This window comes from Malus domestica, chromosome 02 (assembly GCF_042453785.1).
Source record: "Malus domestica chromosome 02, GDT2T_hap1".
NCBI lineage: Eukaryota > Viridiplantae > Streptophyta > Magnoliopsida > Rosales > Rosaceae > Malus > Malus domestica.
The window spans coordinates 1822907-1837947 of NC_091662.1; the positions used below are offsets into that span (position 1 = coordinate 1822907).

At 36.6% G+C, this 15041-nt stretch overlaps 3 protein-coding genes across 4 annotated transcripts; all 3 read right to left on the reverse strand.

Annotated features, from left to right (window-relative positions):
* Positions 1-317: 317 nt before the first annotated feature.
* LOC103435548 (disease resistance protein RPV1-like) lies at positions 318-10496 on the reverse strand. The gene is made up of 7 exons (XM_070805523.1): positions 9839-10496; positions 8325-9417; positions 7658-7951; positions 2046-2822; positions 1356-1896; positions 1091-1273; positions 318-855 (listed from the first exon to the last, which is right to left on the reverse strand). Exons 1-7 carry the CDS (start codon positions 10369-10371, stop codon positions 470-472), a joined length of 3807 nt encoding a protein of 1268 aa, XP_070661624.1. The 5' UTR covers positions 10372-10496; the 3' UTR covers positions 318-469.
* On the reverse strand, positions 2862-4741 carry LOC114827331 (disease resistance protein RUN1-like). Of its 2 annotated transcripts, none has more exons than XM_070805508.1 (2): positions 3613-4741; positions 2862-3239 (listed from the first exon to the last, which is right to left on the reverse strand). In XM_070805508.1, exons 1-2 carry the CDS (start codon positions 4726-4728, stop codon positions 2874-2876), a joined length of 1482 nt encoding a protein of 493 aa, XP_070661609.1. In that variant the 5' UTR covers positions 4729-4741; the 3' UTR covers positions 2862-2873. The 2 variants fall into 2 exon arrangements, with proteins under 2 accessions (XP_070661609.1, XP_070661612.1); XM_070805511.1 differs by having other exon boundaries at positions 3098-3496.
* On the reverse strand, positions 5215-7081 carry LOC139187950 (disease resistance protein RUN1-like). Its single transcript, XM_070804604.1, has 2 exons — positions 5966-7081; positions 5215-5592 (listed from the first exon to the last, which is right to left on the reverse strand). The coding sequence occupies exons 1-2, from the start codon at positions 7079-7081 to the stop codon at positions 5227-5229; spliced, it is 1482 nt and encodes a 493-aa protein (XP_070660705.1). The 3' UTR covers positions 5215-5226.
* Positions 10497-15041: the final 4545 nt, after the last annotated feature.

Genomic DNA, 15041 nt, shown 5'->3' on the forward strand with positions numbered 1-15041 from the left:
TTCAAAGCAACTAATTGAAAACAATCATGGGAGCCTGAAAGAAGTTTGAAATATGGACTTGTCTTCATTATCGAACTGGGAAAGCGAAAAACAAAAGAGGCGTTTGACGAACTGGATGTAGGTCAAAAACATAACTCACTTGGTCCAAAATCTTGAATATTTTCCTTCATAGGTTTGTCCCATACTAGAGTAACCCTTGTTCTAATCAATGAAACATAATTATATAAGATCCTGCCAAAATTAGATCAACTTCAACTTCAACACTGCCTTGCAAATTGAGCTTCAGAACACGAGTCGGATTGCAAATGATGGCAAAATGTTTGAAAGTGGAGAAAATTTCGGAGATTTTCTATTGAGAAATCCATCATTTCTTAGTCTTGCGGAGGAGATTTTTTAACTTAACATGAACAGCCCTACAATTTATTCAACTCTCAGTCTCACTATCTCCAAATGGTAAAGGCCAAGAGACTCAGGTGTCCGACTTAATGTTACATGAACAAGTAGATGATGAATAATCAAGAGACAAAGAGAGGAGCGTAAGAAGATCTTCGTCCATTGGGTCGGATATCTGACCTCCTATATCACTGACTGTCGGACCTTGTGGCTTCCAATGATGAATAGATAAAGAAAGATGCGTAAGAAGATCTTCGTCCATTGGGGCGGATATCTGATCTCCTTTGTCACTAACTGCTGGACCCTGTGGCTTCCAATGATCAAGAGACCGAGAAAGGCGCGTAAGAAGATCTTCGTCCATTGGGTCAGATATTTGATCTCCTCTGTCACTGACCGCCGGACCCTGTGGCTGGAAGAGTATTGGGAGATTCTCAGGACGAGTTTGAGGTTGAATACGACAACCTGCATGAAAAATACCAGGAGGCAAGGAAAAACGTGAATGCGCAAGGTTGAGAGGATCATGATCATGCACTGTTATAGTACTACCCATGTAATTGAAAAAATCCATCATATCTTAGTCTTGCGGAGGATATTTTTATCTTAACATGAACAGCCCTACAATCTATTCAACTCTTAATAGTCTCACTATCTCCAAATGGTAAAGGCCAAGAGACTCAGGTGTTCAGCTGAAAGTTACCTGAACAAGTAGATGATGAATAATCAAGAGCCAAAGAGAGGCGCGTAAGAGAATCTTCGTCCATTGGGTCGGATATCTGATCTCCTCTGTCACTGACTGCCGGACCTTGTGGCTTCCAATGATGACGAGACAAAGAAAGGCACGTAAGAAGATATTCGTCCTTTAGAACTCCAATGTCACTGACTGCAGGAAAACTATTAGAAGACAAGAAAAAATGTGAATGCTTGCTGAGAGGACCATGATCATGCACTGCTATAGTACTTACCAATGTAATTTCTGAGATGATAATCATTAGATGGCTCATAATTATCAGATGACTCCCCATAGAACCGAGCTGGATGTTGGTCAAAAACATAACTAGCTTGGTCCAAATCATGCGTATTTTCCTTCATAGGTTTGTTCCACACTAGATTAACCATTGTTCTCATTGATGACGTATCATAACAGTTTGCTGAAAGTTGAACTTCAACTTTATCCCCACTTTGCAATTTGAGCTTATCGTTCGATAGTTGTCCTTGCCAAAGTATGTGCCAAAGATTATAGTTTGAAGGCTTATCCCAATATCCGCTGCCTAAGTAAGCCTGCAACTTAGTACGCTTGGTATTATTTATAATAGTAATGCCAAATACAAAATTACTTTCAAGTGAATATTTGTGCAAGAAGCACATAGTCAGCCCTTCAAAAGTACGATCATCATTCGGGGGAATAACAATGCTGACTTTATTGTCATCATTGACAAACTCAAACCAATCAGGTACAAAATTCCCATAGAGTAAAATGCCACCAAATCCGCACGAAGTCCATCCCTACATATACAATGCAAGTGTCATATACATACATACATACATACATACATACATACATACATACATACATACATACGTATACATGTAAACGTGTGTTTGTGTGTGCATGTGCACGATAGGAAGGCAATGAGAGATAGAGAGTGAGATACCTGTAGGATGTTCTTCCCAAAATCAGCTGTGAGATTGGTGCAGTTACTCATATCAATCAATGTCATGAACTTTAATGACTTATCCAAGCTTGGAACCTCAATGAGTTTGGGCGAATCACTTACCTTCAACTCTGTCATATTTGACATTTCCGAAAAATTGGGCATTGTTTCCAATGCAGGGCAATCATCGGCATACAGAAATTTCAAATTTGTTGGTAAATCAGGGATTGTACGAAGATTAAAGCAGTCATTTATCCTCAATGTTTCAAGCTTTGTAAGACCACTTAGGCTGGGTAGGGTATGAAAATTATTCCCTCCAAGATCCAAAACTTGTAAAGAAATTAGACTCCCAAGATCCTGAGGGATTGCATCATGTGCTAATTTCACACCTTTTAGGGATAAAAGAGTGAGATTCTTCAATCTAACTGTGGAAGATGGTATTTGTCTTATGGCTGTATGCTTTGCTTCAAGTATTCTCAATGATTTCATCTCCCCTAAATCCTCATGCACTTCTCTGAATTCGAAACAGTAACTAAGAAGAAGAGTCTCAACAGATTTCAACTTATAGAAATCCCTTGGAAGAGAACTAAGCTTTTCGCATTCTTTAAGGTTCACCAAAGAAAGTTTTTGAAGTTGACCAATGGAGGGGTGAATCTCGGACAAACTCCTACAATTTTCCAGTATCAACTCTTCAAGATTTGGGACTTGTGAAAAGTCCGGTGATTTAATTAGAGATAGGGAAAGACTAAGATTCAGGATTTTCAACCTCTCTAGCAACTGTTATAGAAAACCAAAGGAAAATTGAAATTAATAACCAAAAGGAAGATGTCATAAATAAATAAATAAAGGTAATCCAAAAACAAATAGGAACAAAACATCATCATGTGTAATTGATCGTAACTTATAACCTTCCCAAACTTGTACCAGATTGCTGTACTGCATATCTAAAACAACTAGTCTTGGTTGGTCAAAAAAGTCATCTGGTATGGACTTTAAAGGGCATCCTTCCCAACACAACCATATTAACTCTTTGGGAAGATGTTTGTATTCTCCATTGAGCTGAACGTATTTGAGATGAAGGAATCTCAGTTTCTTCATATTGGCAAATGCTTCTGTACTAAAACTAGGCATGCTAGAGCTTCGAAGCCAAGGATAAGGGAAATTTAGAGCAAGTCCTTCAACTTCTTCAGTTCCCTGTTAACAAAAGGTTATATTCATGTGTAAGAAACGAATTATTTGCATATATTTAAATGTATTATTATTCATTAGGAACTTCCCAATGGGTCACCCATCCTAGGAATGCTCTCGTTCGAACTCACTTAATTTCGGAGTTCCAATGGAATCGGAAGTCAGTGAGTACCCAAGGCCTCGTGTTATATGGAGGTGGGCATGTACATATAAGGCACATCACCCCCTCTCCGTTGGTCGATGTGGGATGTTACAAAAATCACCTACAGTGATTATAATTACACATAAATGTTGTTTAATGTATAATAGACATACGTGGGCTATATATATGTTTTCAAGCAGGATGCATTATGCAAAATTTTATTGGGAATGTACTTACAGATTTATTTCTCAACACTTCGGCAGTCTCTTGACGGTTCCACAACCTACTCCATTTTCCAGGGTGACCAAGAGATTTTTCAGAAATGATTACTCTGGCCATTTCTCGAAGCAAATCATGCATATTCAACTTATTCTGCTCAACAGTTATAAGGCATCGTTCACGGAGTACACTGATTACTATTGTTCCATAAAATCCGCATCGATCTAATATTTTTGTGACATAGTCCTTATCCTCTCCAATAAAGAAACAAGATACGTCAAGAAATATAGCCTTCTCTAAAGTATCTAGCCCTTCAAAGCTTGTTCTGAGTCGATTTACAATGTTTCCATATGGATATCTTCCCAATTTCTCCAATTGACATTCCCACTCTGCCAATGATCTTTTAATCAAAAGAGATCCTAAAACTTCAAGCGCTAGTGGTAAACCTCCACAATAAGAAACAATCTTTTCTGAAACTTCAAGATATCCTTGATTAGGACAACTATTTTTAAAGGCATGCCAACTAAATAGCTCAAGAGCTTCTTCTTCATTCATTTCCTTAGCCCGAAATGTTTTGTTCACATTTAGTAGTAAACGTTCATCTCGTGTCGTTATGATAATTCTACTTCCAAGACCAAACCAATCATGACCTCCAACTATTGCATCCAGTTGATCCTCTTTATCTATGTTGTCCACGATGACAAGTATCTTTCTATTTGAAAATTGTTGTCTTATCAACTCGATACCTTCATCAACACAACTTATTTCATGCTTCTTTTTCAAGATGTCAGAAATAAGTTTTTTTTGCAAATAAACCAGATCATGTTTACTTGTAGCATCGCGAACGTCGGCAAGGAAACTTTTGCATTCAAACTGAGGATGAATTTGGTTATAAATGGCTTTGGCAGCTGTTGTTTTACCCAATCCACCCATCCCCGAAATTCCAACCATGAGAACATCATTTGATCCACCACTTGAAAGATAACTAATAATATCTTGAACGCGAGAATTGATTCCAACTATGTGCTTGGCCACATGTAATTCATTAGTGTTGGTGAGCCATTCACAAATATTCTCGTCAATAATTTTTTTAATGAACTTTGCTTCGCCCCTGAAAATTGAATTCGTAAGCATTAGTGGGACTCAATGAAGGCTCGGTAGGAGATATCAATACATAAACAATGTTCTTTCCTTCTTCCCTTCATAATATATATATATATATATATATATATATATATATATATATATATACGAACTTGAATAAAAGAATTCATTGATAACTAAAAGTTAGGCGTATGAATTAAACTCCAATTACGGTTTAGGTTACTTATGAGAGATTAAGGTGTAATCATTAACAGATTTCAACTTATAGAAATCCCTTGGAAGAGAACTAAGCTTTTCGCATTCTTTAAGGTTCACCAAAGAAAGTTTTTGAAGTTGACCAATGGAGGGGTGAATCTCGGACAAACTCCTACAATTTTCCAGTATCAACTCTTCAAGATTTGGGACTTGTGAAAAGTCCGGTGATTTAATTAGAGATAGGGAAAGACTAAGATTCAGGATTTTCAACCTCTCTAGCAACTGTTATAGAAAACCAAAGGAAAATTGAAATTAATAACCAAAAGGAAGATGTCATAAATAAATAAATAAAGGTAATCCAAAAACAAATAGGAACAAAACATCATCATGTGTAATTGATCGTAACTTATAACCTTCCCAAACTTGTACCAGATTGCTGTACTGCATATCTAAAACAACTAGTCTTGGTTGGTCAAAAAAGTCATCTGGTATGGACTTTAAAGGGCATCCTTCCCAACACAACCATATTAACTCTTTGGGAAGATGTTTGTATTCTCCATTGAGCTGAACGTATTTGAGATGAAGGAATCTCAGTTTCTTCATATTGGCAAATGCTTCTGTACTAAAACTAGGCATGCTAGAGCTTCGAAGCCAAGGATAAGGGAAATTTAGAGCAAGTCCTTCAACTTCTTCAGTTCCCTGTTAACAAAAGGTTATATTCATGTGTAAGAAACGAATTATTTGCATATATTTAAATGTATTATTATTCATTAGGAACTTCCCAATGGGTCACCCATCCTAGGAATGCTCTCGTTCGAACTCACTTAATTTCGGAGTTCCAATGGAATCGGAAGTCAGTGAGTACCCAAGGCCTCGTGTTATATGGAGGTGGGCATGTACATATAAGGCACATCACCCCCTCTCCGTTGGTCGATGTGGGATGTTACAAAAATCACCTACAGTGATTATAATTACACATAAATGTTGTTTAATGTATAATAGACATACGTGGGCTATATATATGTTTTCAAGCAGGATGCATTATGCAAAATTTTATTGGGAATGTACTTACAGATTTATTTCTCAACACTTCGGCAGTCTCTTGACGGTTCCACAACCTACTCCATTTTCCAGGGTGACCAAGAGATTTTTCAGAAATGATTACTCTGGCCATTTCTCGAAGCAAATCATGCATATTCAACTTATTCTGCTCAACAGTTATAAGGCATCGTTCACGGAGTACACTGATTACTATTGTTCCATAAAATCCGCATCGATCTAATATTTTTGTGACATAGTCCTTATCCTCTCCAATAAAGAAACAAGATACGTCAAGAAATATAGCCTTCTCTAAAGTATCTAGCCCTTCAAAGCTTGTTCTGAGTCGATTTACAATGTTTCCATATGGATATCTTCCCAATTTCTCCAATTGACATTCCCACTCTGCCAATGATCTTTTAATCAAAAGAGATCCTAAAACTTCAAGCGCTAGTGGTAAACCTCCACAATAAGAAACAATCTTTTCTGAAACTTCAAGATATCCTTGATTAGGACAACTATTTTTAAAGGCATGCCAACTAAATAGCTCAAGAGCTTCTTCTTCATTCATTTCCTTAGCCCGAAATGTTTTGTTCACATTTAGTAGTAAACGTTCATCTCGTGTCGTTATGATAATTCTACTTCCAAGACCAAACCAATCATGACCTCCAACTATTGCATCCAGTTGATCCTCTTTATCTATGTTGTCCACGATGACAAGTATCTTTCTATTTGAAAATTGTTGTCTTATCAACTCGATACCTTCATCAACACAACTTATTTCATGCTTCTTTTTCAAGATGTCAGAAATAAGTTTTTTTTGCAAATAAACCAGATCATGTTTACTTGTAGCATCGCGAACGTCGGCAAGGAAACTTTTGCATTCAAACTGAGGATGAATTTGGTTATAAATGGCTTTGGCAGCTGTTGTTTTACCCAATCCACCCATCCCCGAAATTCCAACCATGAGAACATCATTTGATCCACCACTTGAAAGATAACTAATAATATCTTGAACGCGAGAATTGATTCCAACTATGTGCTTGGCCACATGTAATTCATTAGTGTTGGTGAGCCATTCACAAATATTCTCGTCAATAATTTTTTTAATGAACTTTGCTTCGCCCCTGAAAATTGAATTCGTAAGCATTAGTGGGACTCAATGAAGGCTCGGTAGGAGATATCAATACATAAACAATGTTCTTTCCTTCTTCCCTTCATAATATATATATATATATATATATATATATATATATATATATATATATATATACGAACTTGAATAAAAGAATTCATTGATAACTAAAAGTTAGGCGTATGAATTAAACTCCAATTACGGTTTAGGTTACTTATGAGAGATTAAGGTGTAATCATTAACAGATTTCAACTTATAGAAATCCCTTGGAAGAGAACTAAGCTTTTCGCATTCTTTAAGGTTCACCAAAGAAAGTTTTTGAAGTTGACCAATGGAGGGGTGAATCTCGGACAAACTCCTACAATTTTCCAGTATCAACTCTTCAAGATTTGGGACTTGTGAAAAGTCCGGTGATTTAATTAGAGATAGGGAAAGACTAAGATTCAGGATTTTCAACCTCTCTAGCAACTGTTATAGAAAACCAAAGGAAAATTGAAATTAATAACCAAAAGGAAGATGTCATAAATAAATAAATAAAGGTAATCCAAAAACAAATAGGAACAAAACATCATCATGTGTAATTGATCGTACCTTATAACCTTCCCAAACTTGTACCAGATTGCTGTACTGCATATCTAAAACAACTAGTCTTGGTTGGTCAAAAAAGTCATCTGGTATGGACTTTAAAGGGCATCCTTCCCAACACAACCATATTAACTCTTTGGGAAGATGTTTGTATTCTCCATTGAGCTGAACGTATTTGAGATGAAGGAATCTCAGTTTCTTCATATTGGCAAATGCTTCTGTACTAAAACTAGGCATGCTAGAGCTTCGAAGCCAAGGATAAGGGAAATTTAGAGCAAGTCCTTCAACTTCTTCAGTTCCCTGTTAACAAAAGGTTATATTCATGTGTAAGAAACGAATTATTTGCATATATTTAAATGTATTATTATTCATTAGGAACTTCCCAATGGGTCACCCATCCTAGGAATGCTCTCGTTCGAACTCACTTAATTTCGGAGTTCCAATGGAATCGGAAGTCAGTGAGTACCCAAGGCCTCGTGTTATATGGAGGTGGGCATGTACATATAAGGCACATCACCCCCTCTCCGTTGGTCGATGTGGGATGTTACAAAAATCACCTACAGTGATTATAATTACACATAAATGTTGTTTAATGTATAATAGACATACGTGGGCTATATATATGTTTTCAAGCAGGATGCATTATGCAAAATTTTATTGGGAATGTACTTACAGATTTATTTCTCAACACTTCGGCAGTCTCTTGACGGTTCCACAACCTACTCCATTTTCCAGGGTGACCAAGAGATTTTTCAGAAATGATTACTCTGGCCATTTCTCGAAGCAAATCATGCATATTCAACTTATTCTGCTCAACAGTTATAAGGCATCGTTCACGGAGTACACTGATTACTATTGTTCCATAAAATCCGCATCGATCTAATATTTTTGTGACATAGTCCTTATCCTCTCCAATAAAGAAACAAGATACGTCAAGAAATATAGCCTTCTCTAAAGTATCTAGCCCTTCAAAGCTTGTTCTGAGTCGATTTACAATGTTTCCATATGGATATCTTCCCAATTTCTCCAATTGACATTCCCACTCTGCCAATGATCTTTTAATCAAAAGAGATCCTAAAACTTCAAGCGCTAGTGGTAAACCTCCACAATAAGAAACAATCTTTTCTGAAACTTCAAGATATCCTTGATTAGGACAACTATTTTTAAAGGCATGCCAACTAAATAGCTCAAGAGCTTCTTCTTCATTCATTTCCTTAGCCCGAAATGTTTTGTTCACATTTAGTAGTAAACGTTCATCTCGTGTCGTTATGATAATTCTACTTCCAAGACCAAACCAATCATGACCTCCAACTATTGCATCCAGTTGATCCTCTTTATCTATGTTGTCCACGATGACAAGTATCTTTCTATTTGAAAATTGTTGTCTTATCAACTCGATACCTTCATCAACACAACTTATTTCATGCTTCTTTTTCAAGATGTCAGAAATAAGTTTTTTTTGCAAATAAACCAGATCATGTTTACTTGTAGCATCGCGAACGTCGGCAAGGAAACTTTTGCATTCAAACTGAGGATGAATTTGGTTATAAATGGCTTTGGCAGCTGTTGTTTTACCCAATCCACCCATCCCCGAAATTCCAACCATGAGAACATCATTTGATCCACCACTTGAAAGATAACTAATAATATCTTGAACGCGAGAATTGATTCCAACTATGTGCTTGGCCACATGTAATTCATTAGTGTTGGTGAGCCATTCACAAATATTCTCGTCAATAATTTTTTTAATGAACTTTGCTTCGCCCCTGAAAATTGAATTCGTAAGCATTAGTGGGACTCAATGAAGGCTCGGTAGGAGATATCAATACATAAACAATGTTCTTTCCTTCTTCCCTTCATAATATATATATATATATATATATATATATATATATATACGAACTTGAATAAAAGAATTCATTGATAACTAAAAGTTAGGCGTATGAATTAAACTCCAATTACGGTTTAGGTTACTTATGAGAGATTAAGGTGTAATCATTAACCATGTGAATGAATGTTTAGATTATGTAAAATGTTAATTAAGCATGTCAATTAATTGAGAGATTAAGTCATTCACTAAAATTAGCAGCTCCTGTGAAGGATCAACGTGAGAGATTAAGGTGTATTAATTAAGCATGTTAATTAGAGTAATACAACTTAAATTTTGAAAAGCAGCTGAATGATTACCCATCGTAAGCGATTTTAAGATGGTGACCAGACAAATTTGCAGCTTTTGTGAGAGCCTCTCTCCACAGCTTTAGCCTTTCTTGTTTAGCTTCACGTTTCTTGTCATCTTTTTCTTCACGGATGTCCTTTTCGTGCTTCTGAAATGCCTCGGCTAAATCTCCGTCCTGCTTCCTGACATGGGAAGGATCAACGTGATAGAATATTGGTAAAACATGTCGCCCCAGTTTGCCTATACACTCCATGATCTTCACCAGCTCGTCAAGACACCAACTCGAATCCGCATACATCTTTGAGAAGATAATGACAGAGATCCTCGACTCTTCGATTGCACAAAACAGTTTCTCTTTTATTTCTTCGCCTCTTGGTAGATCGTCCTCATCAATAAAGACCTGGTACCCTCTGGCTTTTAATGCCGCGTGGAGGTGGCTCGTGAAGCCATAGCGCGTGTCTTCACCCCTGAAGCTCAAGAATACGTTGTACTTCCAGAGTTTGGACTTGGAGGAGGACGAAGAGGAGGCTTCGTGGGCTGTCATGGCGGTATCCACCGTTATGGCATAGCAGTGGTTCTGATCACAGACTGAAAAAATAGCAATAGTTGTGTTTGTGTTGGCGTGTTGACCTAAAAAGCGACAGTAATAGGGCTGGGAAAAGTCATCCACACGTCACAGGACGGTGAAAAACAAACAATATTATGAGAGAGGAAGAAATAAATAAAACTCTGAAATTCATAAAAAATATTATCTCCTTCTTCAACTTGCAACAAACAAACAAAAAAATCACTTTAAAATATTCCGGTAGAAAAACCCATCACAGAACTAGCAAATTTAGGAGAGAGAAAGAGACCTGCACTCAAATCGTAAGTTCACCCGTTAAATTTTCCAATTCAGAATCCAGATCGGGGGTTTTTTCCCTTCAGGTATTCAAATTTTGGGCTTGGTCGAGCATTTTCAAGGGATTTTTGTAACTTGGAAGCCATTTTTTCAATTTCATAGCCGGAGGGCGGTCTGAAATGTGGGGGGAGAAGTTGGAGGGAAAAGTACTTTGGTGTTCTTGGATTTATCGAGATGGAGGAAGAGGAAGGGGGAAGGGGGAAGGGTAAGACCGTGGGATAGAGAATAAAATTATTTTTAATGGTATTTTTTATGGAAATTGATAATCTTATAATCTCTTCCTTTTAATCCACAAAATTAGAAAATTCATGCAATTAAAAATTGATCCAACGACTGAAATGATTATAACTTCTAAAATGAATCTTTATTTGTAGTCATTGGATCAAATTTAAACGGTATGGATTTCCTAATTTGATGGATTAGGATCCCTTATTAAATTAACAATGAGGTCCAGACTCACCATTAATGTTTGTCACTTTTCTTTTTCTAAAAGCCATTTTTGTATATTAGCACTTTACTAGGAGCACGTCAAAATTTGTAGTAAAATTATAGGAAGTTTTCAAAAGGAGCACGTCAAAATCTGTGGTAAAATTATAGGAACTTTTCAAATATTTTTTATTAGTTTTTTTTAAATTCTAAGGAGTTTTAACAAAAAGTCCGCGGTACTGTTCATTTTAACGAAAAACTATATTTTTACACTAAAAAGTCAAATATGTTACTATTCACTTTACCTTTTATTTTGTCCTTATTGTTAAAACTCAAAGTTTTCAAACTATTTTCATTAATTTTCCTAAAATTTTATCCTTTAAAAGCACTTATCATTTTTTTTGCACCAACATCATCATAATGCTTTTATAATATTGTTTGAAAGCACTTTTAATAACTCTATAAACTTCAATGAATTAGCCAAACTAGGAAAAGTTGACAAATTAAAATTTTTAGCTCATTTTTTTATTTAGTTTTTTATTCTAATTCAACTTTAATTCATTACTTTATACAAATTCAACATTATATTCAGAGCTTCACCATATTGACATACTTAAGATGCGTTGAGTTAATTATTTTCTTTCTATCAATTAATTAGTTCGAATCCAAATGATATAAAAATAATAATAGCATGAAATCCTAATTGTCTATCTAAGAAGGCACACAACACACCACTCCATTACGAAATTGGAAACAAAAAAAAAGTGAGAAATATAGAGTGTGCATGCATGCCAAGTAATATCCACATGAACTAAAAGATGAGAAACTCTTAATAAGAGCACTGTTGAAAACGAAAATTGGTTGCCTTTCGATTATTCATCTCTAAAAATTTATGGTAGGTGGGTAGTTATATTGGTGGTACGTGTGTAGTTATTGTTGGATCTCACATTAAACTGAAATCAGATCGTGAAAATCCTTGGAAGAAAACTGCTAATTCGTTCGTGCTTTTTCTTCGTCGTCTTTGAGGTTGAACACGTAACATTTTTCTCTTATTCTTTTTTCACTTTTTCGTTTTCTTTTCTATTTTTATTATTATTTATTTTTAATTAATTTTTCACTACAGAATAAGCACGTTTCTACTTTTTATTTACATTATTTTTTTTTAATACAGTTATGTTTTTTTACCACTTTGTCCTCATTTTTTTATTTTTTTTGAATTTAGATTGTGAAGAAAATTAAGGATCATTTTTCGTATTTTCGAATGCTTCGACCGCTCAACATAAAAAATGATGTGGTAGAAAGAAAGAATCACGCTGTACAAGCAACAGCATCGGGAGACCAAATACTAGCATTTAAGGGCCGAATTAATGTGGGCTGGGACAAGTGGTCCATTGGGCTTTCGGATCAAAGTAAATACAAGTGGGAAAGAGTACAGAGAGGAGTACCGCCTCGCCTTACGCCTTTCTTCCGTCGGCGTCGTCTAGGGTTTTAGTTGTAACAGAGCCTATAAGAGCACGATAGCCCCTGTAATTCATCAACCTTCAATTCACAGACCTGACCGGAGTCTGGAGACTGAACCGCCGTAGAAATATTACTGTTACCATCCTCCTCTTGGTGATCGCCCTGCCGGCCTTCCGGATTCGGGAACTTCTGGATTCAGGGCCTGCATATGGACATGGCGATTAGCAAAGGGATGACGGTAATATTTAATTCATGATGTTGGTAAACTCGTCGGAAAATCGACCCCGGCGAAGGCAAACTCACCGGGGGCAGAGCTCTAAAATTATGCTAAATTTCAGTGCTTTTTGCTGTTTAACTTTGTTTTTGTAACTCGTCTAAATTTGGATTATGTGAGATTAGGTATATTCTGAGATCGCATCACCAATCCGAGTAGTGTTGCAGCAGCAAAATGAAAATTGGGACAAGATATGTTGGTGGAAATCCTATCAAATCTGCCTCCAATAGTCTGATGCGATTCAAATGCGTCTCTAAATGGTGGTATGCTTGCATCACCAATCCGAGTTTCGCATTGAAGCACCTCTCCAACTCCGCCAACAACAGCCTCACCACTCGTGACTAGACCTGGCATTTTGGACCCGACTTGTTAAACCGACCCGACCCGTTAATATTAGTATTTGAATGGATGCTTAACTGGTCGAGTCGTTAACGGATGAACCCGTTTTTCTTTGGACCAACCCGTTAACACCGTTAGTTGAAGATGTTATAGTAATTTTAGTAAAGTCTTAACAATAAAAAATAAATTCTATCAAAAAAAAATAATAATAATAATGGGTGTTAATGGGTGAAACGGATGACCCGTTAGCTTAACGAGTCGATTTTGGATAACCCGTTAGCTTAACGGGTCGGATTCAATCCGACCCAAATCCAATAAATCCAACCCGTTTACAGGTCTACTCGCGACCTCCTTTTCAAGAGATAAGTAGTGCAGCGGCAGCATGAGGTGGAGGAAACTAAACAAGTATTCTCGTTGCTTAAGTTATGCAAAGACGATGGTAATACCCATGACGAGGATAGCAACAACTACTCTCTTCTTGGTGTCCCGGACATTATTTTTCCTCACTCTTTGATTCAGAAGGTCGGAGCCCCGGAACAACTGCATATTATAGGCACTGCAATGGCATTGTTTTACTATATAGTAAGAGTAGCTTTGTTTTATGCAATCCCGGAATTGAGGAATTCATTCGTGTTCCCGATGAGCCATAGTAAGAGTAGCTTTGTTTTACTATATAGTAAGAGTAGCTTTGTTTTATGCATATTATAGGCACTCCAACGATTACGGGAATGTTCATATGTAGTCTGTCTGTCTGCAATATTTGATGGATGCATGTTCTATGCCATATTTGAGCCTCCTCTACGGGAAGTCGACGGAAGAAGAAGAAGAAGAAGAAGAGGAAAAAAGCTCGAGAAATGGTTAATGCTCTGGATGAGGGCATTACTAGCTTGACCTTCTGCGTAACTCGCTTTCCATTGTATGAAATCGACTACGATGACAAATCTCTGAAATTCTTGGACGAAGATTGATGAAATCGGCCATTGGACAAGTTCTCTGGATTCATATAATTGCAAGCAAGTTAGCAACTCTGAGGTCGAACAAAGTTATAATACATCAATCATTTGCAAACGTGGAGTAATATATCAATATTAAAGGTTCCAGGGAACGAAAGGGGAGTTATTGATAGTATATCTAGTGAACTGATGAAGAGTTCTCTAGGCCGCAATCATTTTTCCATCTGGATATGCAAGTTTGTATATAACGTCATTTGTTCAAAGAGATTCAACATTAATTAAGGGTGATGCTAAAGAGATCATCTTTTTGGACCATATTTATAGACCATATGATGATGATGTGAAGGTTGATGATTGTATTATTTCTTTGGTCGTACCCAGTGCACAAGGCTCCCGCTTTACGCAAGGTCTGGGAGAGGTGAATGTCGGCTAGCGTTACCCCCATTTATAGAGAGGCTGCTCCCAAGTCTCGAACCCGAGACCTACCGCTCATGGGCGAAGACACTTACCATCGCACCAAGTGCGACCTCTATTGTATTATTTCTTTAAACTATTAAAAATGAAATCTAACTATTAACAATGAGATTTATTTAGCCAAATAAGAAAAAGAAAAAAGCTTCAAAAACTCTTAACTTTAAGGTTTCACTTGAATATATAACATTATTATATAATAAATTGAAAAGAAATATTTTTACACTTATAAGGAATGTACAATGAGATTTTAAAGTGCTAATAAAAGTATATTTTTAATATATAGCATTATTACATATAAATGTAAGATGACACATTTTTGGGAGCCCTTCAAATTTGAAAGTCCTGTGCGATTATACCTTTCGCTCGCCCACAACACCGCCTATGTT

Bases quoted from the DNA above. Each gene is read 5' to 3' on its own strand.
- LOC114827331 (XM_070805508.1), bottom strand. From the start codon at position 4,728: ATGCTTACGAATTCAATTTTCAGGGGCGAAGCAAAGTTCATTAAAAAA. The intron at 3,240-3,612 runs GTAAGTACATTC...TTTTGTTAACAG, and splicing joins AAGTGTTGAGAAATAAATCT to GGAACTGAAGAAGTTGAAGG.
- LOC139187950 (XM_070804604.1), bottom strand. From the start codon at position 7,081: ATGCTTACGAATTCAATTTTCAGGGGCGAAGCAAAGTTCATTAAAAAA. The intron at 5,593-5,965 runs GTAAGTACATTC...TTTTGTTAACAG, and splicing joins AAGTGTTGAGAAATAAATCT to GGAACTGAAGAAGTTGAAGG.
- LOC103435548 (XM_070805523.1), bottom strand. From the start codon at position 10,371: ATGACAGCCCACGAAGCCTCCTCTTCGTCCTCCTCCAAGTCCAAACTC. The intron at 9,418-9,838 runs GTAATCATTCAG...TTCAATTTTCAG, and splicing joins CTTAAAATCGCTTACGATGG to GGGCGAAGCAAAGTTCATTA. The intron at 1,274-1,355 runs GTAAGTACTATA...GTTTTCCTGCAG, and splicing joins TCATCTCAGAAATTACATTG to TCAGTGACATTGGAGTTCTA.